Source organism: Spermophilus citellus (genome assembly GCF_964194105.1).
Source record: "Spermophilus citellus genome assembly, chromosome: 8".
Lineage (NCBI taxonomy): Eukaryota > Metazoa > Chordata > Mammalia > Rodentia > Sciuridae > Spermophilus > Spermophilus citellus.
In genome coordinates, this window is record NC_138189.1 from 108,308,238 (window position 1) to 108,331,037 (window position 22,800).

Below are 22,800 nucleotides of genomic sequence, written 5' to 3' on the forward strand. Positions count from 1 at the left end.
TGGGAAAACTGGAAATCCATTTGCATCAAAATGAAACTGAATCCCTTTCTCTCGCCATGCACAAAAGTTAACTCAAAATGGATCAAGGAGCTCGATATTAAATCAGAGACACGGCGTCTGATAGAAGAAAAAGTCGGCTATGATCTACATACTGTGGGGTCAGGCTCCAAATTCCTCAATAGGACACCCTTAGCGCAAGAGTTAACAACCAGAATCAACAAATGGGACTTACTCAAACTAAAAAGTTTTCTCTCAACAAAAGAAACAATAAGAGAGATAAACAGGGAGCCTACATCCTGGGAACAAATCTTTACCCCACACACTTCAGATAGAGCCCTAATATCCAGAGTATACAAAGAACTCAAAAAATTAGATAATAAGATAACAAATAACCCAATCAACAAATGGGCCAAGGACCTGAACAGACACTTCTCAGAGGAGGACATACAATCAATCAACAAGTACATGAAAAAATGCTCAACATCGCTAGCAGTCAGAGAAATGCAAATCAAAACCACCCTAAGATACCATCTCACTCCAGTAAGATTGGCAGCCATTAAGAAGTCCAACAACAACAAGTGCTGGCGAGGATGCGGGGAAATGGGTACACTTGTTCATTGTTGGTGGGACTGCAAAATGGTGCAGCCAATTTGGAAAGCAGTATGGAGATTTCTTGGAAAGCTGGGAATGGAACCACCATTTGACCCAGCTATTCCCCTTCTCGGTCTATTCCCTAAAGACCTAACAAGAGCATGCTACAGGGACACTGCTATATCGATGTTCATAGCAGCACAATTCACGATAGCAAGATTGTGGAACCAACCTAGAAGCCCTTCAATAGATGAATGGATTAAAAAATGTGGCATTTATACACAATGGAGTATTATTCTGCAATAAGAAATGACAAAATCATAGAATTTGGAGGGAAATGGATGGCATTAGAGCAGATTATGCTAAGTGAAGCTAGCCAATCCTTAAAAAACAAATGTCAAATGTCTTCTTTGATATAAGGGGAGTAACCAAGGACAGGGTAGAGACGAAGAGCTGGAGAAGAAGATTAACATTAAACAGGGATGATAGGCGAGAGGGAAAATGAGAGTTAAGGGAAATTGCATGGAATTGGAAGGTGAGCCTCAGGGTTATACACAATTACATATAAGAGGAAAGGAGGAGTAGGAGAAAAATTATATAAGTGGAAGAAACGATTTATAGTAGAGGGGATGGAGAGAGAGAAGGGGAGGGGAGGGGAGGGGAGGGGGGACAGTGGAGAATGGGATAGACAGCAGAATACATCAGTCACTAGAAAGGCAGTTTGTAAATCAATGGAAATGTAACTGATGTGACACAGCAATCTATATACGGGGTAAAAATGGGAGTTCATAACCCACTTGAATCAATCTGTGAAATATGGTATATTAAGAACTATGTAATGTTTTGAACAACCAACAATAAAATAATTAAAAAAAAGATAATAGAATAGAAGAAAGATCAGTGGAGTAGACCATGTACCATAGTGAATCTCATCATTATGTACATTCAGAAGACACTAATTTAAAAAATCAAACTATAAGTAAATAGCAGAAAGATCAGTTGTTCAAGGAAGGGAACAGGGATAGAGAGAAGAGAAATTAGTGGGGACTGAAGTAGAACAAATTATATTCTATGTTTTCATAATTATGTCTAAATGAATTCTATTGTAATGGATGACTAAAAAGAACCAATAAAAATAAAAATATTAAATATGTGGGAATAAATTTAACCAAGGAAGGGAAATATTTGTGTACTGTAAAATGTGAATTATAGATGAAAGAAATTGAAGAAGACACAAATAAGTGGAAAATTATCCCTTGTTGTAGATTTAAAGAATTTTTTTATTGTTAAAATGTCTATATTACTCAACCTACAGATTCAATATCATACCTATCAAATGTCCATTAACAGTTATTCATCAAAATAGAAAAGAAAAATTCTAATATTTGTATTAAATGACAAAAATCCTGGAAAAGCAAGATCAATTTTGAGCCACATGAACAAATATGGAGGTCACATAATTCTTGTTTTCAAATTTTATTGCAAATTGATAGTAATTAAAACAGTATAACACTGTCATACAAATAGACATGTGATAAATGGAACCAAATAAAAAGTCCAGAAATTAATTTCAGTCTACTAATATTTGAAAAAGTTTGCAAATTATGTCGAGAATATACACTGGGGAAAGGAAAGTATTTTTAATAAATGTTGGGAAAAACGGATATCCACATACAAAAAAACAAAAACAAAAACACAGAAAATAGGACCCTTATTTAACACCATACACAAAAATAAACTTAAATGGGTTAAAATTTAAATGAAATTCTGGAATTCATAGAATTACTAGAAGAAAGCATCGGGGAAAATCTCTATGATGTTAATTTTAGCAATGATTTTTTGGATATGGTACCCCAAATAACGGCATCAAAAGCAAAATAAACACATGTGACTACACAAATCTGTTCTTCAAAGCACTTAATCAACAAAAGAAAAGGTAATCATATGGAATGGAAGAAAATATATGCAAACCATATATCTCATATGGGGTTAATATAAAAAATGTGAGTCAATACAAGTCAATAGTGAAACAAAACACCCAGATCCACCACCAAAAAATCAAGACACCCGAAAAACAAAGATAATCTGATTGAGAAATGGGCAAAGGAGCTGAACAAGCATTTTTTTTTCCAAAAGGGATATACAAATGACCAACAGATAGATGAACAGGTGCTCAAAATCACTAATTATCAGGAAAATGCAGATCATAAAATGTTGCCTCATATCTGTTAGAATAGGCTATTATTTAAAAAAGAAGATAACAGGATTTTGAGAAAAAAAAGATCCTTATACATAGTTAGCTGAAATGTAAATTGGCACAGCCATAATGGAAAACAGTATGAAGTTTTCTTTAAAAAATTAAAAATAGATTTCTCAGGGGCTGGGGCTGTATAGCTCAGTGGCAGAGTGCTTGCCTAGGATGCATGAGACACTGGGTTCGATTCTCAGCACCACATAACAATAAACACATAAAATAAAGGCATTCGGTCCATCTACAACCTCAAAAAAATAGAACTATCATATTATCATGCAATCCTACTTCTGAGTATATATCCAAAGTAATTAAAATAACTATTTAGAAGAGATATCTTCACTTTCAGGCTCAATGAAATATAATAGCCAAGATATGAAAACAACCTACATGTCTCATAGGATGAGTGAATAAAGACAATATAGGGTGTGTGTGTTGTGGGGGTTGGGTATGTGCATACAAAATTTTTAGTCTTAAAATAAGGAAATTCTGTCATCTGTGACATCATGAATTAATCTGGAGGATATAGTGCTAAGTATAATAAGTAAGCCAGTAACAGAAAGATAAATACTGGTCTTATTTATATGTGAAATCTAAAAACGTTGAACTCAGAAACAGAATGTAGAATAATGGTTACCTGGTACTGGGGAGTGGTGGAAATGACAAGATGTTGGTCAAAAGTTATATAGTTTTAGTTATAAGACACATAAGATGCATAAGTTCTGAATACCTAATTTATAACATGGTGATTATAGTTTATATATTGTAGTTTTGAAATTTGCTAGGGGAATAACTTTGAAGTATTTCTATTACATACCTCATAAAATAATTATGTGAGGTAATGGAAGTAAGGCTAATAATGGTATTTTTTCACAATGTTTATAAATATCAATACGTTAAATTGTATGCCTTAACTATATATAGTTTATATCTATCAATCATAGTACGAAAAGGTAGAAAAGAAAGAATGATTTGGCAACTAATAATGTGAAGTTTGAGAGGAAGACTTCTTTTTTTCACTTTATGTTTCAAATTCTTAGAATATTATTTAAAATGCAGTAGTATAGTGATGGGAAGAAAAAATATAACAATTCTTGATTTTATCAATGATCATCTGTAAAGTGACAGCATCTAATAATTTGTGTGATATATATCTTGATTCTTTGAGACAGAAACATCTAATAATTTGTATCATTAAGAAAGTGCTGTTAAATTGGACTCTCATTATATAAGCTAATTTGCATGATTTTTAAATATCCACAAGCATTATAAATCTGAAGGAACATGGGAGTGTATAAAATATATTTAATTCACCAGTAAAGATTTTTATAGGAACATTAAAGGAAAATAAGTTCCCTACACTTCAAAAGTACTTTTTTCTGTTGAGATCTGCAATCTATGTAGATCTAATAAAATGGAAAACAGTCATTTTGGGTTGTGGTTAACGTTTTCAGAGTTCTCTCTCTGGATAATATTCCATTTCTGTTATTTCATACCTCTTTTTGTCTTAATCACTTTTCTTTCTCTCTCTTTTTTTGTTTAGTCATATATTCTTCCCTGTCACCATCTTTACTTTCATAGTTATTTTTAAGTAGGTAATGGGATTATAAATTATTTATATCTCACAAAGAGCAATACTCAATTATCCTGCCCACTTTTAGCCTTACTGTGGTGGAGGTAGCTTCCAAATATGAATTGTTCTACAATTGCTACCACTGACAGTCTCTTAGGAAGAATATAGAGAAATATCTCCTGCATGTTGACCTTTAGCATCCATCAATGGCCAGAAGAGGAAAGATAAGTAAATGGGTGACATTCCTGATGGCCCTTTAAAGGCTTAATTAATAAGATTGTGAATAAATCACAAAGATTTTTACTTCAAGTTCTGTGGTATGTTAGTAAAATTACTTTGAAATGATCTCTCTCTATATATAATGGGTAGCTTTGACATGTTGAACATAAGTAGATAACAATAGGAATCATTTGAGTTTCAGAAAATTTGAACATAACAGACTCCTTAGAATCTTACTTGTAAACATTTCTCCAGGGATATTGAACAGTTTTACTAACTCTAGTATTTAAATTCACATGTCCCTTACAGCTCACATTCAAGATTTACCTCTTCTAAATTTATCAAGATGATTTTTAATGCCTTATCCAAATCTGTTCAAGTGGTTCTGAGAGCAGTTATCTCATTTTTAAGAGTAATTTTATTCTGTTCATACTCGGTACTACAAAAGAGGTAACTTTTGGCTTAAAATTAAAACTGAAAAAATTATGTCAATTGCAGCTATTGTAATTGGTGATAATCTATGTTATTTTTTCTTGCCTTAGTAGCATTAGCTTTTGCGGGAAGACAAAAGTTATATACACATTTCTGTTTACATGTTTTACTTTAATCTCAGATACACCTTTTTTTCTATAAAACCAGTGTCAATGGTAGTAATGAAAATTAAAACATCAAAAATAAAAGTCTACTTTTTCATAGCAAAGAGAAGGAAATGCATCTCATATCAAATGTTAATCAAATTATAATGATTTTACAAAAGTTAGTCATTGATCAAAATTTGAATGGATATATTCATATTTCTGCATCATTGCTGAGATTATAAATTATTTCCATCTTTATTGGAAATCTTTATAGGTGCATCTTTATGGAAAGAGTATTTGAACAATTTTTTCTCAATACACATTTATTATAGAACTGTTTATAGGCAAGGCAAATTTAAGCATGTATGGATTGAAAGCACTTTCAAGGCATGCAGACAAACCTACTGTTATGGTGCAGCTCAATGAGAAGGCTAACCATGGAAAGAAAGGCCAGATGATTCATTTATTTACTCACCTATATATTTACTCATTGGTTAAAAAATATTCATTGATCACTTACTGTGTGCCATCACTGAAGATATAGTAATGAGCAAAACAGGCTTTCAGGACACTCATAAGAATTTACACATTTCTATGGAGATGTATGATATTTAATAAATAATTTAAGAGTTGTTAATTCCAATTGTAACAATTGATGCAAAGGTAAAGGTATTCTGAGAACATATCATAGGAAATCTAACAGAACTAATAGATTTGAAGATTTGATACCTGAAGGATGAGCAAAAGCTGAAGAATAAATTTAAGCCTTGAGTCAAAAGCTTTTATAGAGATGATTGTATATCCTGTATGATATCTGAACTGGGTTAATTTTTTATAGTTCTAATGTCTGCAATAGAGCTATTATGATGAACATTATCAGTCACCTACCCCATATTCATTCTTTTTTCTTTGCTAACAGAACCTGATTTTCTTAGGATAATAATATACCCAGGTAAAATAACTGCTCTTTTTCATGTTCCTTTGTAGCTATACAATGATTATTTGACATAGTTTTAACCAAAAAAGCAGTTACTAAATTAGAATCAATGCAAATAAAGCAGAAATTACTAGATTGGATTTCCAGAAAAGTTCCACAGAAAAGGTTGTCTCAGGCATTAAAGGAAATTTTTTAATATTTATTTTTTACTTGTAGAAGAACACAACACAATGCCTTTATTTTTATGTGGTGCTGAGGATTGAACCCAGGTCCCACCTGTGCTAGGTGAGCCCTCTACCACTGAGCCACAGTCCCAGCCCCATAGGCAATTTTTGTTTTTTGCTATTTATTTTCTTCATTTCCAAAATGAGAATATTAGCACAGGAAATATGGTTATATATATGATCAAATATATATCTTGAGAATATAATCATGAGAAACACAACCAAATATGGTTTATCAAAAAACACTGGAAGGCCTAAAGTCCTAATGATATTATGGAGCCCATAACCTCTTTGATTCCTACTGTCAATTTTTATTAATTTGAGAGAATAAGAGAAAATTAATCTGTAAATTAATCTGTGGTGTTGAGAATTGAATCCAATACGTTACGCATGCTAGGCGAGTACTCTACCACTGAGCCCCAGCCCCAGCCCTAATCTGCAAATTTATAAAATAAACATAATCCCCTCTGAGAAAACTTTGTCTTCTTATCAGACAGCTTATCTTCTTCCTGCCTTTATGTTAGAAATAAAGTAATAAATTTTTGAAGAATTAAATGTAGTATTTATATATGTGTGTTTATATAAACAATAATTAAAGAATAAAAAAGTGAGAGACATCACTTTCAGCTAGTGATCAAGAATGCTTCATGCAAGAGGTTCTATTTGGTCTGGGTTTTACAATTGTAAATTTCCCTTTAAATTGAAGAAAGCACTGAGTGAGAGTTTTCTGAAATTCTTCCCATAGTAACTGGAGAATCATTGAGGGATTCCAGCTGGTTTTGTGTCCTGTTTTTAGTATAATACCATATTGTCTACTGGCATGCATATGTTTGGGGACTAAAAGACCTAAAAGTGAAATATGCAGTTGTCAAGTATAAGTATTTTAGATGCCAATCCTAGAATATCTTGATAGAAAGAAAGGTTTAAGGTAAGAGAGTTACAATGGATATAATCTTGGTAATTTGAGAAGTTGAAGAAAAGTAAAAGCCAGTTTTTTGTTGTTAATCCTGGGTATATAAGGAATTATTGTAAGCAATTGGGAAAGGATAGATGGTTGGGTAGTTGGGGATAACAGAAGATAATGAGCTTGATTTTGAGATTGTTAGGATAATGAAATTGAAGTGTCTAGAAAAAACTGGAAATTTGTGACTTGAATGTGACATGTAAAATGTTATATGGGAGAAATTAGGTGAATTTGGTGGTTTTGTTGCTTAATATGATTCTGTCCATAAGCTCCTTTCGTTATTGTTTACTGAGTCTTGAAGCATCAAGATGTAGATAATTCTAGTTCCTTTTATGAAACAGCATTAATATAAAATGTATTTTCTATTGTGCCAGCAGTGTGCAAAATAAAATCAGTATTTTCTTTATTTTGCTTGTCACTTATAATTAACTATATAATTGTATATCTGAATTAATGTGTTTTTTCTTATAAAATGTGACTTCTTATTTTCTAAGTCATATATTTTCAGAGGCATGTGTTTATAATGATGAATATTAGGGATGCTGAAAAATGGCAAGGACAACATGTTCCTAATTATACTTTGCAGTATGCAAAACAAAGATAATTTGATTATCATCTGAAATGTCTTTCTTATTTATTAAGACAAAATTAAACAACTTGGATAAGCATATTGGAAAATTGCTTTAATCAAAGTTTTCTGTACTTTCAGAAAAACTTCACCATATATATGGCCTACAATTTTTATTTTACCATATATATTTGATGAAATATTTTTGACTTAAAGCTTTAATTGAAAGTTTAATTGAAGTCTTAAGTTGCTTCACTGATACAAGTTTCATTATAAAAGAAATTCTAAGTGATTTTTATAATTACATATTTGCGATATTAAGATGAAATTTTAGACATGAATTCACTTAGCTATTAAATAACAGCTAAAACATGTTACAAGTTATCCCAAAGCACAATTAACATTGGTTTAAATGCAAATCATTTAGTGAGTGATTTTATTATAAAGCATATATGTAATATACATCAGAAGAAATATAAATGGAGGAAGATTTATTTCAGAACTTGAAAGAGGAAGTAGTTCTTAAAGTCCGGGATTTTAACTCTCTTGCATCATATGAATTCTGTCACTTAGTGCTATTAAACCTGTTGTGTACTGTTGCAGGCTGTTTCTCTAGTGAGAGGTTTGTTCCTAGGCACAGGATTGAGAGATTCTACTGTCTTTGTGACCCTACACTCTCTCTTTCTCCCTTTCATGACCTTGTTTTCTGTTCAAGGCCTGGATATCTCTCTCTCCTCTGCAAATCCTACTCTTCAGATGTTTTTGACTTCACTTATCTTCCCACCTTATTCATGTTAAAAATATGACAACTATCTTGAGGAAGGAGCTTATATTTTTGCCAGTCCTTGTTCTGGTGTTCTTAGGTAGTAGTAATGAGCAGTGAAATGTGAACCACTAACATAGCAGGATCATAAAGTTTCTTTGAATTGTTTTTCATAAATAATTAAGTAATTTGTAGAACCACAGGTGTACTAACCCTGACATTAAACACAAGGAAACAAAGTGATTCAATTAAGAAATACATCAAGAAGGAAAGATCAATGATGACAACTCCTGGCAGAATTTGGGAGGTAAATTCCTCGTTTCCATTAAGAATTTGGTACGTAAAATCCTCTTGCTTCTACATGTCTTTGATATTTTTAAAAATATGATTTAAAAATTTTTACCAATTTTTAAAGATGATGCTTATGGAATAATTTTAAGACAAAAATAGTTTTAAGAGATAAACAGTCTCTGTCAGTATTTTTCTTCGGAGGTCATTATAAAGTAAGGATTTATGGCCATAGGTTTCTCAGTGTATTTCAGAAAGGAAATTTTATTAATAGTGCAGTCCCACTAAAATAAAGTCTTCCTGTTCATTTACTCCAGCACCTGCTTTAACAAGATTGACATACAGATGAAGCCCCAGTGGGATAGACACCATGCCAGTTCTGGAGAGGATCAATTAGGGTAAAAAACTCCCTTCCCTAAGTGAAGCAGGAGATAAACATCTGAAAGACTGTAGAAGGTGGAACCCAGTTTTTCTGGCAAATATTGAACAGCAATAAATTTGGGAGTAGCATTATTTCCTTTGTCATTCTGTTCTGAGAGATGGCCCACTCTCTTGAGAGTGTTCTTTGCTTGAGCCTTACTTTACTTTCACACATAATAAAATTCTCTTGGTTGGATCTTAATATCTGAATTTAAATTTTCTTTTCTTGGAACACAAGAACTGAGATTTGAAGCTTTGGATCCCCATCCCCACTCTCCTATGCTAGTGTGGTTCCTAAACATCACTGGACTATGCAAGAATATATTCCCTCTTTCCATCCCAGACTCATATAATTTTGCTTACTCTAGCATTCATGAAATACTCTGTAATAAGGAATAGATGATGAGTTTTGTATCCCCTTAGTTTTTGATCTCTCATGCTAGATTATGTGACTTTAAAAATCTCTATTAATTATTTTTTCCCCTTAGAATAATTTCTGACAAGCCCATTCAGAATTTGGTACATATACTTCTCTTGCTTCCACAGGTCTCTGATATTCTTAAAAGTATACTTTAAACCAGTTTTCAAAGTTGATGCTTAGGCAATAATGTTAAGACAAAAAATAGTTAAGAAATAAACAGTCACTGTAAATATTTTTCAAAGTATAAATTTATCAGAATAATATAATTTTAAATTTATATATCCAGCTGTCAATTATTTAAAGTGAACATTATATTAATAATAGTAATTATAGTTTAGGAATACAGAGAATACAGGCAGTTTCATGTATATGAGGTCAGAGTATACATTAAATTTTACATGTCAGTGGGGAGGGAACATTGGAATTGAAAAAAAAATCTGAATTTGGATGAAATGAATTTCTGATCTCTGGGGCTACATACAAGTCAGCCAGGCATGGGTTGTAGGTGTGTTAATGCAGGGGTACTAAGCATGGGGAATTTTTCAGAAATTTGACTTGACAGGATTAAATAAAATGAAGTATATCACATGGTTGTGGCAAAATGCAAACAGGCTCAACTAATTCCTGGGTAATTCATTGGAACCAGTGAATTTATTTTTGAACTGCCTGGGACACAATCTTTTTTTATTTAATTGATTTTATTTTTAAAAATACACAACTGAGGAGTGCATTACAATTCTTATTACACATATAAACCACAATTTTTCATATCTCTCTATATAAAGTATGTTGACACCCAATTTGTGTCTTCATACATGTACTTTGGATAATGATGTCCATCAAATTCCACCATACTTGCTAATCCCCTGCCCCCTCTTCCCTCCAACCCCTCTTCCCTATCTAGAATTCATCTATTCCTCCCATGTTCCCCCTCCCACTCCACTATGAGTCAGCCTCCTTATATTCAGAGAAAACATTCAGCATTTGTTTTTTTTTTTTGGGGGGGGGGATTGGCTAACTTCACTTAGCATTATCTTCTCCATTTATCTCAAATGCCATGATTTTATTATTTTTTATTTCTGAGTAAATTTTCATTGTGTATATATGCCACATTTTTTTTATCCATTCATCCACTGAAGGGCATCTAGGTTAGCTCCACAGTTTAGCTATTGTGAATTGTGCTGCTATAAACATTAATATGGCTGTGTGGGACAATCTTTATGTGAGCCATGTCAACTATTTAAAAATTTTTTTTTCTGTTTGCTTTGGGCTTAAGAATGCAAGAGTACTAGAGGTTTTTCCTTTAAAAGTCCAGTTACCATCTCTGTTCAGGCAAGGCAGATAACATTGAGGATAGCATATAGTTCCATCCACATTAATGATAATAATTCTAATGACAAAGATGGTATCAATGAAATCAAACAGTAGGGTGTCTTATGTGTTCAGAAACCATTCTAAGAATTTTACAAAAATTAATTATTTAAAATCTGTGATTCTTATGTCATTTTGGGGTAGGGCCTCACTTTTCCATATGAGGAATTCTGGACACTTTCAATTTACCTTCAATTTGCACTGAGGCATATATTTTATTTTGTCATATATTTTATGACTTTTTTTACTTTCATGTTTAATTGCCTCTTTCAGTTTTTCCTCTCATTGTTGTCTCTGGGAAGACAATGGCTGGTAGCACTGCCAGTCTCCTCACTAGAATGAATATTTTATTGTCCTGTTTCTTTGAATAACTGGCTGCCAATTCAAAGGCTAGCACTTAAGCTCATGACCTAGATTCATGTCCTAGCTGGGAAAAAAAAATGAGGCCATGAAGATGAGAATCATATTTTTTTTAAAATAATTTTTTTCTTTTTTCTTTTTAGATATACATGACAGTAGAGTGTATTTTGACATATTATACACACGTGGAATATAACTTATTTTAATTAGGATCCCATTCTTGTGGTTATACATGACATTGGGTTTCACTTCTGGTGTATTCATCTATGAACACAGAAAAGTTACATCCTGAGAATCAGATACTCTAAGCTTTTGTGTCAGGACCCAGATTCTGCTGCTTAATATGTGAAATTTTCTAAACATAGGAACAGGATTCAAATATTGAGCATAAGGGGAAATATAGACATGAGAAATGTCTCTTATCTGTTCTTCATGTGTGTTTCCTATCTTCTGTGATATATGATTACCAACAGAGATTTATACCTACTATTTTTTCCTGACATGATGTCCATCTCTTTTAGGGTACTATATATATATTGCTTAAGTTATTGCTACTAGACAAAGTTTCAGATTATTCTTACTAATCATGAATCTAGGATATTTACTTAAAATATTAAACTTTTGGTCAGATAAAAGGCAAAGTGATGATAAGTAAGAAGAAGAGTAGCATAAATAAATAGAAAAACAGGAAATAAGTTTTCAGGGAAATATAAATTTATTATAGAGAGAGGTGATCATGAAAAGGGTAGTGTACACTTAATAGATAGAGCCATGAGTCTATAAGAATTTAAGGTAACTAGATTGATAACTCTTCTAGATAGAGCAAATTATTGTTGAAGAAAACTGATCCCTGATGTAGCTTCTTGCTTTTGCTTCAAAACATTAAAAAAAGGTTCTTGTGTAGCAGAGTATCAGTCATATCTTGCCTGAAAGAAGGAATAGATAGTGACACCAGAGTGTTAAGTGAAGCCAAAAAATATGAAACTTTAAAAAATATGAAGGCTTTATAAGAATCTGAAAATATATAGTAAGCACAACCAAAACCCCGCAGAACTTGCCTTAATACTCAGGGTGTATTGTATATTCCTGCTTTCTTTGTACTTTTACACTCTTCTTCCTCTTTTCATATAACACAGAAGCAATACAAAAAGATAAAAAGTCATTTATGGAATATTCTTATGATTGCTTATTCTTAACAATATTTATTATATATGCTGTTGAGTCAGGCAAGAAGAAATAGTGCTGACATTTCTTAATTTCCTTGCTTTTTGTGACATCAGATTTTGACACTGGACTCAATAAAGAAATGTAAATTTTCATATATGAATCTAGTCATGGTCAGTATTCTTACCTTATCTAGTGATTTTTCTTATTTTTTAAATAATTTACTTATTTATTCTAATTTGTTGTACAGGACAACATATTCAATTCACAGTACACATATAGAACAAAATTTTTGATATCTCTGGTTGTATACAAAGTAGAGTCACACAATTCGTGTTTTCATACATGTCTTTAGGGTAATGATGACCATTGCATTCCACCTTCTTTCCATCCTCTCATGCCCCCTCCTTTCCCCTCTATCCCCTTTGCCCTATCTAAAGTTCCTGCATTCCTCCTATGCTGCCCTCAAAACCCCCATTATGTATCAGCAGCCACATATCAGAGAAAACATTCAGCCTTTGGTTTTCTGGGATTGGCTTACTTAATGTAGCATGATGTGCTCCAATTCCATGCATTTACCTGCAAATGACATGATTTTATTCCTTTTAATGCCAAGTAATATTCCATTGTGTATATATACCACAGTTTCTTTATCCATTCATCTATTGAGGGCATTTAGGTTGATTCCACAATTTAGCTATTGTGAATTGTGCTGCTATAAACATTGATGTGGCTGTCTCCCTATAGTATGCTGTTTCTAAGTCTTTTGGGTATAGAGACTGAGGGGTGGGATAGATGGGTCAAATTGATCCATCCCCAGTTTTCTAAGGAATCTCTATACTGCTTTCTATATTGCCTGCACCAATTTGCAGTCTCACTAGCAATGAGCGTGCCTTTCCCCCCACATCCTCACCAACACTTATTGTTGTTTGTTTTCTAAATAGCTGCCATTCTGACTGGAATGAGATGAAATCTTAGAGTAGTTTTGATTTGCATTTCTCTAATTTCTAGAGATGTTGAAATTTTTAAAATATATTTGTTAATTGATAGTGTATCTTATTCTGAGAAGTGTCTATTCAGTTCGTTGGTCCATTTATTGATTGGGTTATTTCTTTTTTTTGATACTTACCTTTTTGAGTTTTATATATATCCTAGAGATTAGTGCTCTATCTGATGTGTGAGGGGTAAAGATTTGCTCCCAAGATGCAGGCTCTCTACTCACATCACAGATTGTTTATTTTTCTTAGAAGAAACTTTTTAGTTTGAGTCCATCCCATTTATTGATTCTTGACTTTAATTCTTATACCAGAAGAGTCTTATGAAGGAAATTGGGGCCTAATCTGACATGATGAAGATTTGAGCCTACATTTTATTTTATTAGGTACAGAAACTCTGGTTAAATTCCTAGGCCCTTGTTCCACTTTGAATTGAGTTTTGTGCATGGTGAGAGATAGGGACTTAATTTCATTTTGTTGCATATGAATTTCTAGTTTTCCCAGCACCATTTGTTGAAGAGGTTATTCTTTCTCCAATATATGTTTTTGTTGCCTTTGTTTAATATGAGATAACTGTATATAATTGTTTGTCTTCTGTTCTGTACCATTGGTATATATGTCTATTTTGGTGCCAATACCATGCTCTTTTTGTTACTATTGCTCTGTAGTATAGTTTAAGGTCTGGTATAGTGAGGCCAGTTGCTTCATTCCTATTGCTAAGGATTTCTTAAGTAATTCTGGTTCTCTTATTTTTTCCAGATGAATTTCATGACAGCTTTTTCTATTTCTATGATGAGTGTCATTGGAATTTTGATTGGAATTGCATTATATCTGTATAATGATTTTGGTAGTATGGTCATTTCGACAATATTATTTCTGTCTTTCCAAGAGCAAGGTAGATCTTCCTACCATCTTCTCGGGTATTCTTTAATTTCTTTTCTTTAGTGTTCTGTACTTTTCATTGTAGAGGTCATTCACCTCTTTCATTTAGTTGATTCCCTAGTATGTTATTTATTTATTTATTTATTTATTTTAAGACAATTGTAAAGGGGATAGTTTTCCTCATTTCCCTTTTAGTGGATTTGCCACTGATGAATGGAATACCTTTGATTTATGGGTGTTGATTTTATATTCTGCTACTTTCCTAAATTCATTTATTAGTTTTAGAAGTTTTCTGGTGGAATTTTTTGGATCATCTAGGTATAGAATCATGTTGTCAGCAAAGAGTGATAATTTGAGTTCTTTCATCTAATTGCTCTGGCTAGAGTTTCAAGAACTGTGTTAAATAGTAGTGGTGAAAGAGGGCATCCCTGTGTAGACCCAGTTTTTAGAGGGGATGCTTTCCATTTTTTTTTTCCATTTAGACTGATGTTCTCCTGGGGCTTAGCATAGATAGCTTTTACAATGTTGAGATATGTTCCTGTTATCCCTAATTTTTCTAGTGTTTTTGAACATAAAGGGGTGCTGTATTTTTAAATGCTTTTTCTCATCTATTGAGATTATTATATGATTCTTATCTTTAAGTCTATTGATGTGATGAATTATATTTATTGATTTCTTTATGTTGAACCAACCTTCCATCCTGGGGATGAGCCCCATTTGATCATGGTGCACTATCTTTTCGATGTTTTTGTATTTGATTTGCCAGAATTTTATTGAGAATTTTTGTATCTATGTTCATTAGATATATTGATCTGAAGTTTTCTTTCTTTGATGTGTCTTTGCCTGGTTTTGGAATCAAGGTGATATGAGCATCATAGAATTAGTTTGGAAGTGCTCGCACCTTTTCTATTTCATGAAATAAATTGTGGAGTGGTATTAGTTCTTCTTTGAAAGTCTTGTAGAACTCAGCTGTGTATCCATCTGGTCCTGGGCTTTTCTTGATTGTTTGGCTTCTGATGGAGATTTCTGTTTCAGTTCTTGACATTGATCTGTTTAACTTGTGTATATCATCTTGATTCATTTTGAGGCAAATCATATGACTCTAGAAATTTGTTGATGCCTTCAATATTTTCTATTTTATTGGAGTACAAATTTTCAAAATAATTTCTAATTATCTTCTGTATTTCTGTAATGACTGTTGTGATTTTCCTTTTTAATTAAGGATGTTAGTAATCTTTTTAAATATTTATTTTTTAGCTTTAGGTGGACACAATATATTTTATTTTTATATGCTGCTGAGGATCGAACCCAGTGCCTCACGCATGCCAGGCGAGCCATATCCCCAGCCCCAAGGATGTTAGTAATTTAAGTTTTCTCTTTCCTTCTCTTTGTTAGCATGGCTAAGGATTTAGCCAACTTTTGTTTTGTCAATTTTTTTCAATTGTTTCTTTTGTTTCAGTTTCATTGATTTCAGCCCTGGTTTTATTTATTTTGTGTCTTCTACTGCTTTTGATATTGATTTGTTCTTCTTTTTCTAGGCCTTTGAGATATAATGTTAGGTCATTTATTTGTTGACTTTTAAGGAATGAACTCCATGCAATGAACTTTCCTCTTAGTACTGCCTTATAGTTTCTCACAAATTTTGATATGTTGTATCAGTGTTCTCATTTAACTCTAAGAATTTTTTTAAAATATTTTTTTAGTTGTCAGTGGACCTATGTTTAATTAATTTATTTATATGTAGTGTTGAGAATTGAACCCAGTGCCTCACACATGCTAGGCAAGTGCTGTACCACTGAGCTAAAACACCAGCCTTAAGAATGTTTAATCTCTTTTTTAATGTTTTCTGTAATTCATTGTTCATTGAATAGCATATTATTTAGTCTCCAGGTGTTGGAGTAGCTTCTATTTTTTATTTTATCATTGATTTCTAATTTCATTCCATTATGATCTGATAGAATGAAGGGCAGTATCTCTACTTTTTTATTTGCTAAGAGTTGCTTTGTACATGATATATGGTATATTTTAGAGAAGGATTCATTTGCTGCTGAGAAGAAACTGTATTCATTCACTCATTGATGGATGAGATATTCAATATATGTCTGTTAAGTTTAATTACTGATTGTATTATTGAGTTCTATTGTTTCTTTGTTTAGCTTTTGTTTGGAAGATCTATCCAGTGGTTAAAGAGTTGTGGTAAAGTCACCCAGAATTATTGTGTTGTGGTCATTTTGACAGTTGAACTTGAGAAGAATTTTTTTGAGGAACGTAGATGTTCTTATGTAATAATTCTATGCAAATGAAAAATAATGTTGGGTTGTGCTTGAGGTTGATAATATGGATGTAAGAATACATAGTATGTTTTATAAAGTATGCCTCCCAACATACTTTATAAAGAGAGACTTCAACAGTATGCTTTCTCAGTACCCAAATTTGTTTGACTTGAAACTTTAAAACACTTCTCTATTTCCCTAAACTCTGTTTAACCTTTTTTTTTTTTTTAAATTGAAATTAGCTTTTCTAGAGTAACAAGATTAGCTTAACATTTATATTGATCAGGTATCAATCTAAGTGTTTTACATTTTAATTCATTTTATCCTCACAGTAACCTTGTAACACAAATATTATTTTTCCTTCTAGATGAGGAAACTGAGGATTACAAAAGTTAAGTGGTTTGCCTCAGGTCTTGAGCATAGTTAGTAATTAGTGAATATTTGGTAACCTGGAAATATAATGGTAGGGTCCTTAGACTCAGCCACAACATTTTCCTGTCTGCCAAGGAAATCATGAAAACTTAAAAAATGTTGACTTTTATACATAATATAGGTGAACAGATTTTAAAATAATATTCTATTTTAAAATAATATGAGGAAAATAGTTTTAAAAAGTTTTCATTTAAATAATTAGCTAATGGTTTAAGGTATTAAAATGTGCAACAAATATATAACATATGTATATATTTGCTAATTTATTTTAATATTATTATAATTAATATCTATGTTGGTTTACATTTATTAAAATATTAATGTAACTGCAGATCATATGAAGAACTATAAGTGATAAAATGGGAAGCCTTTTAATTTGAGATTCATTAAAAATAAAGTAAGTTTTCTCATTGTTTAGAATATGTTCACATAGAACAGTAAAGCAGAAATAGTTTTGCTGGTTTTGAAAACATATAATCAATGTCTTATTTTTGTCTGAAATTTTATTTTTTTTATTAAATTTGAATGAGAGTTTGATCAATATCACTTTGGTTATTTTTATAAAAGAATTTGTCCCTAAATTTCACAATCATTTTTATTTTACCATAATTACTGACAAGTGAGTTTACACATTTTATTATGAGAATATAGATTTGGGAATCCTCTTTAGCATTTTTATTTTAATGATTAATTACAGAAATTAATACCATTGCTTGAATATCTATTTGGATATATTTATATAAAGTATATTTCAAATAAATGATATACCTTATTAATAGATTATATGAAGTAAATATAAAGTATGGTTATTTATATTTCATGTCAAGTACATAAAGTATTAATATTTTTTCTAGGTTATTCCAGCACCAGGCAGCTATGATGTTCAAAAATCATATGAGATGTCTCAACTTAAGCATAAATACATGCCACCTCGTAATTTGGTGGCTAAAAGAAAACATGCTTCATTTCTTAGTGCAACTCCTCGGTGCCTGGATAAAACGATTGATGGCCCAGGTAAGTCTAGATTATTCTTTTAAGGTTTTGGGGATAATTCTAAGGCTTCCATTAGAATAGATGATTGTAAACACACATTTATATTTATCATGCCTCTTTTAAGCTTGTAAGGAAATTAAATACCAAAAGCCAAAATACTTAATGAAAGATTTAAGCCTTTTTTTCTCAAATATAAGAAGACTAATCTGGGGCTTTGTATTTATTAATTTTATCAAGAATAATTTTACTCACTAAAGCTGGTAAAATCATGTAGCATTTTATTACATGAAAAGTGTGAAACTTTTATGAGAAAGGTGTTAGCCAGTTAACAGAATTAAGTTGATTTTTGTCAAATATCACTAAAGAAGATAATATAAAGATAAATATTTGAGAGTTTAAAATTCCAAAAATAATTTTGATTTTTAAAATTGGAATTGATTCAGCTATTAGTAATAGTATTCTTATTCTGAAAGTTAATGTAATAACTTTCTCTGTTAATAGAGATAAATCACTGATATTTTATATAAGAAAACTAGATAGAAAATAGGTACAATAGGTTTCAATAATAATTTACTAAGGTATTATCACTAAACAAGCAAATTGTTGTAATGAATTATTATGAGAATATGAAGAAATAAAGTAAAACAGGATGAATAAAACATTCCCCCCCCCCAGAAGTTTAAATGAAAATCTAAAGCAGGAATATAACTTGCTAGGTAAATAAGAATCTTTGGAGAGCCTGAGATCCATGCAGACTTCCTTTGCATTTTATTGTCTTAAGAATCAGTCATATTGCCAGCTTGAAGATCCATTTTAAGTTGAAATTAAACTATATTTGTTTTCTCTTTCTTCTCTTGAGTTATTTATTGCACCACTATTGATTTATCAAGTTTCGGCTTTGATAGAGAGAAGAATTCAAAGTCTTTTAGTGTGTTACTGACTACACTTAATATGTGGTCACCAAGAAATGATGCAGAGAAATGAGTTCTTTGAAGTTCTAGTACTGTCACAATCATCAAGCACAATCAAATAACAAATACATATCCATATCAAGGTCTCTTGAAGAAGTCTTTTAATCTTCATAGTTCTTGAAGTTTTTTCTCTATGCTTTTATTCTTTTTCACATAAAAATTTGTGTAGATACAATACATAATAAAAGTTTAAGTGCCAGAGTTGGTGCTAATTTTCATTGCTTCAGTATTTAGCTTATGGTAAGTAAATTTGCTAATGCTTTCAAGAGTTTGTGTTTTCCAAAGTTGAGATAATATTTTGTGTCTACTTACTTATCATAAGAATACAAAAAATTAATAACTGTATGTCAAAATTACTTTCAGAACCTCTGAAACTCTTTAATAATATAAAATCTTATAATATAAAACATGTTTTTTTCATGTTAAGCCAATACTAGCTTTAAAAGACTTTGATATATTGGGAAATGTTTTTATTGAAGACAGTAATTGTTGGAAGTCAAAGACCTAATGACTGTCAAAGTCACTATGCAACTGCAGAGTATCCAGCCTTCTAAATGAAGAGATAATAATATTGATTATTAACAGTAATTCATCAAATTTGCCAGCATATGAACAAATCTCAAAATTGAAATATAGGAAACATGGGAACCCAATGTAATAAGATACCTTCAATAGTTCATAAATTTTGAATAACTAAACCCATAGATATCAATGTGGCAAAATGTAAACAAAGCATTCACAAGTTGATTGTTGATTAATGAATTAAAAGAAGATCTAAGGAGTGAACTGAGGAAGAAAATACAGGATATGCAAGAACATTTTAATGCAGAAATAATGATTCTGAAAGAACCAAACAGAAATCTTGGAAAGGAAAAACTCAGTCGAGTAAAAAGCTCAATGAAAAGTTTCATTAATAAGATAAATATACGGAAGGATAGCAGAGTTCAAAGTCAAGATGGAAAAATTAGGATATTCTGACAGTAATAAAGGGAAAAACGTTATGAACAGAATATACAAGTGCTTTGGGAGAAAATTAAAAGACCAAAGTTAAGACTCACAATTCTTGAAGAAGGAGGGGAAATACAGACTAACAGTATAGAAGACATTAAATGAAAGAGTAGCAGAAAATTTCTTTAATTTTGGGAATGAGGTGGACATATAGGTATTGGTTGCACTTAGTACTCCAAATAGATTTGACCAACAAAGAAATTCTTCATGTTATAATTCAAATGCAAATATTTGAAATATAGAAATAATATTAAAATCTGCAAAAGAGAAGCTTCAAGTCAATTATAAAGGCAAAACCTATCAGAATAAAAGCAGAATTCTCAGCAGAAACTCTAAAGGACAGGATGGCATGGAATAATGTATTTTAAGCTCAAAATACAGTAACTGCCAACCTATATTACCACATGCAGAACTATTATAATTAAAGATCAAAGGAGAAATTAAACTTCCCAAGAAAAGCATAAACCAAAGGAATAAATGGGCATTAAGACAAGATTGTATAAAATACAAGATTGTATAAAATCCGAAACACAGGAGGAAAGTAAAAGAATATGAGAAAGAGTAAAACATAAAATATTAAAAGAATACATTAGCAAATGTGAATTAGAGTGACTAAAACTTTAGAAGTAAAACAAAATGGCATACTTCTCTATAATAACATTGAGTATAAATGGTCTTAATTCTCTAATTAAAAGATACAGTGGCTGATTGAAGTGAAAAAGAAGAGCCAACTCTATGTTGTTTCCAAGAAACATACCCCATAGGCAAAGTTGTTCACAGATTGAAAAAGTGAAAGGGTGGAAAATGATTTTTCTTGCAAATAGAATATGAAAGTGAGCAAGGATACAGTTTCTCATAACAGATAAAGTAGACTCCAAGCCAAAATTAGAACTGACAAAGGAAATTACATATTAGTAAGTGGAATAATCAAAAAGAAGATATAATAATTGTAAATATGCCTCAAATATGTGAACCATTTTCATAAAACAAACTTTATTCAACATAGTGAACTGATAGGATCCAATGTAGTAATAGTAGAGGACTTCAAATATTACTCTCACTAGCAGACAGGTCATCAAGACAGAAAATCAAAAACACACAAGGTATAAACAGTATAGTAGACACCTACAGATTATTATTGTCCAATAACAGCTGAATATACTTAACTTTTCAGTCAAACTTAATCATATATTAGGTCACAAAGCCAGTCTTAGCTAATGCAAAATAATTGATAAGATCTCATGCATCTTTTCACATCATAATGGAATGAAACTATTGTGAAGAACGAGAAAAACTATGGAAACTCTACAAACACATGGGGAATAAATAATATAATTTTGAATGATGATCGTTTCATTGAAGAAATCAGGAAGGAAATAAAAATTTCTTAGAAGAATTGAAAATGAAATAGCACAACAAAACCTGGGATGCTGTAAAAGAGCTATGAGTGATACATAAAACAAACAAAACAGAGGTCTCAAAAACAAACCAATTTTAAAACTAGTAGTATCAAAGAAATTATAAAGATCAGAGGCAAAATTAATGAAATAGAAACTAAAGAAGTCATAAAACTTATCAGTGAAACAGAGTTTTTCTTTGAAAAAAGAAATGAGACTGATTAATTCTAGAATAAACTAATCAAAGCAGAGAGAATACTCAGATTAATAAAAGTAAAAACAAAAAATAATGGGAATATTACAAGAGACACAACTCCGATCCATAGAATCATTAGGAGCTATTTCACAAACATAAATTCCAATATATTGGGAAATTGAAAAATCAATGTAAAGTCTCACCAACAAGTCAAATTAAGCAGAAGTAAAAATTTTAAGAGAAATTCTCAATAGAATGGATGAATTTGTAGACACATGTGCCCTATCAACATTGAACCAAGAAAGCCTAAACAGATCAATAGCAACCAATGAGATTGAAGTAGTAATTGAAAATCTCCCAACAACAACAATAACAACAACAAAAATATCCCAGAATCAGGTGAATTCACAGCTGAATTTTATCGATCTTTAAAGAAGAACTAATCCCTATGGTCCTCAAATTATTCCATCAAATAGGAATGGAGGGAACAATATTGAACTTATTCTACAAAGTATTATCATGATACCAAAACTGGATTAGGAACTTCAAGGAAAGAAAACTAAAGATCAATAGCTTTGCTGAATAGATGCAAAATCCTTAATAAAATAGGAGCAAATCTATTCAACAACACATTCAAAATATCATACACTAAATTCAATTTTGTTTCATTCTAAGGATTCAAAGATGATTCCATATATGCAAATTAGCTAATGCATATAAGTAGTACCAAGGACAAATATCAAATGATCATCTCAATATACATGGAGAAAACATTTGAACAAATTCAACACAGCTTCATGATAGCAACTCTGAAGACAGTAAATATAGAAGGAACTTATCTCAACATCATAAAGATTGTATGACAAAGTCTAAGTCAACCTCATACTTAATGGAGAAAGAAGAGAAGGATGTCCACTCTCACCACTCCTATTCAGTATACTACTGAAAACCTAGCCAGAGC

The 22,800-nt window shown here is 31.4% G+C and overlaps 1 protein-coding gene across 1 annotated transcript in view; it reads left to right on the forward strand.

Moving 5' to 3' along the window:
- STPG2 (sperm tail PG-rich repeat containing 2) overlaps positions 1-22,800 on the forward strand; it is a gene marked incomplete at both ends in the record, with an annotated part of 313,074 nt that overhangs the window by 206,376 nt on the left and 83,898 nt on the right. Inside the window, one exon of the mRNA XM_081304686.1 lies at positions 18,129-18,288. Within this exon, the coding sequence (XP_081160812.1) occupies positions 18,129-18,288 (160 nt within the window). The remainder of the gene's footprint in view (positions 1-18,128; positions 18,289-22,800) is intronic.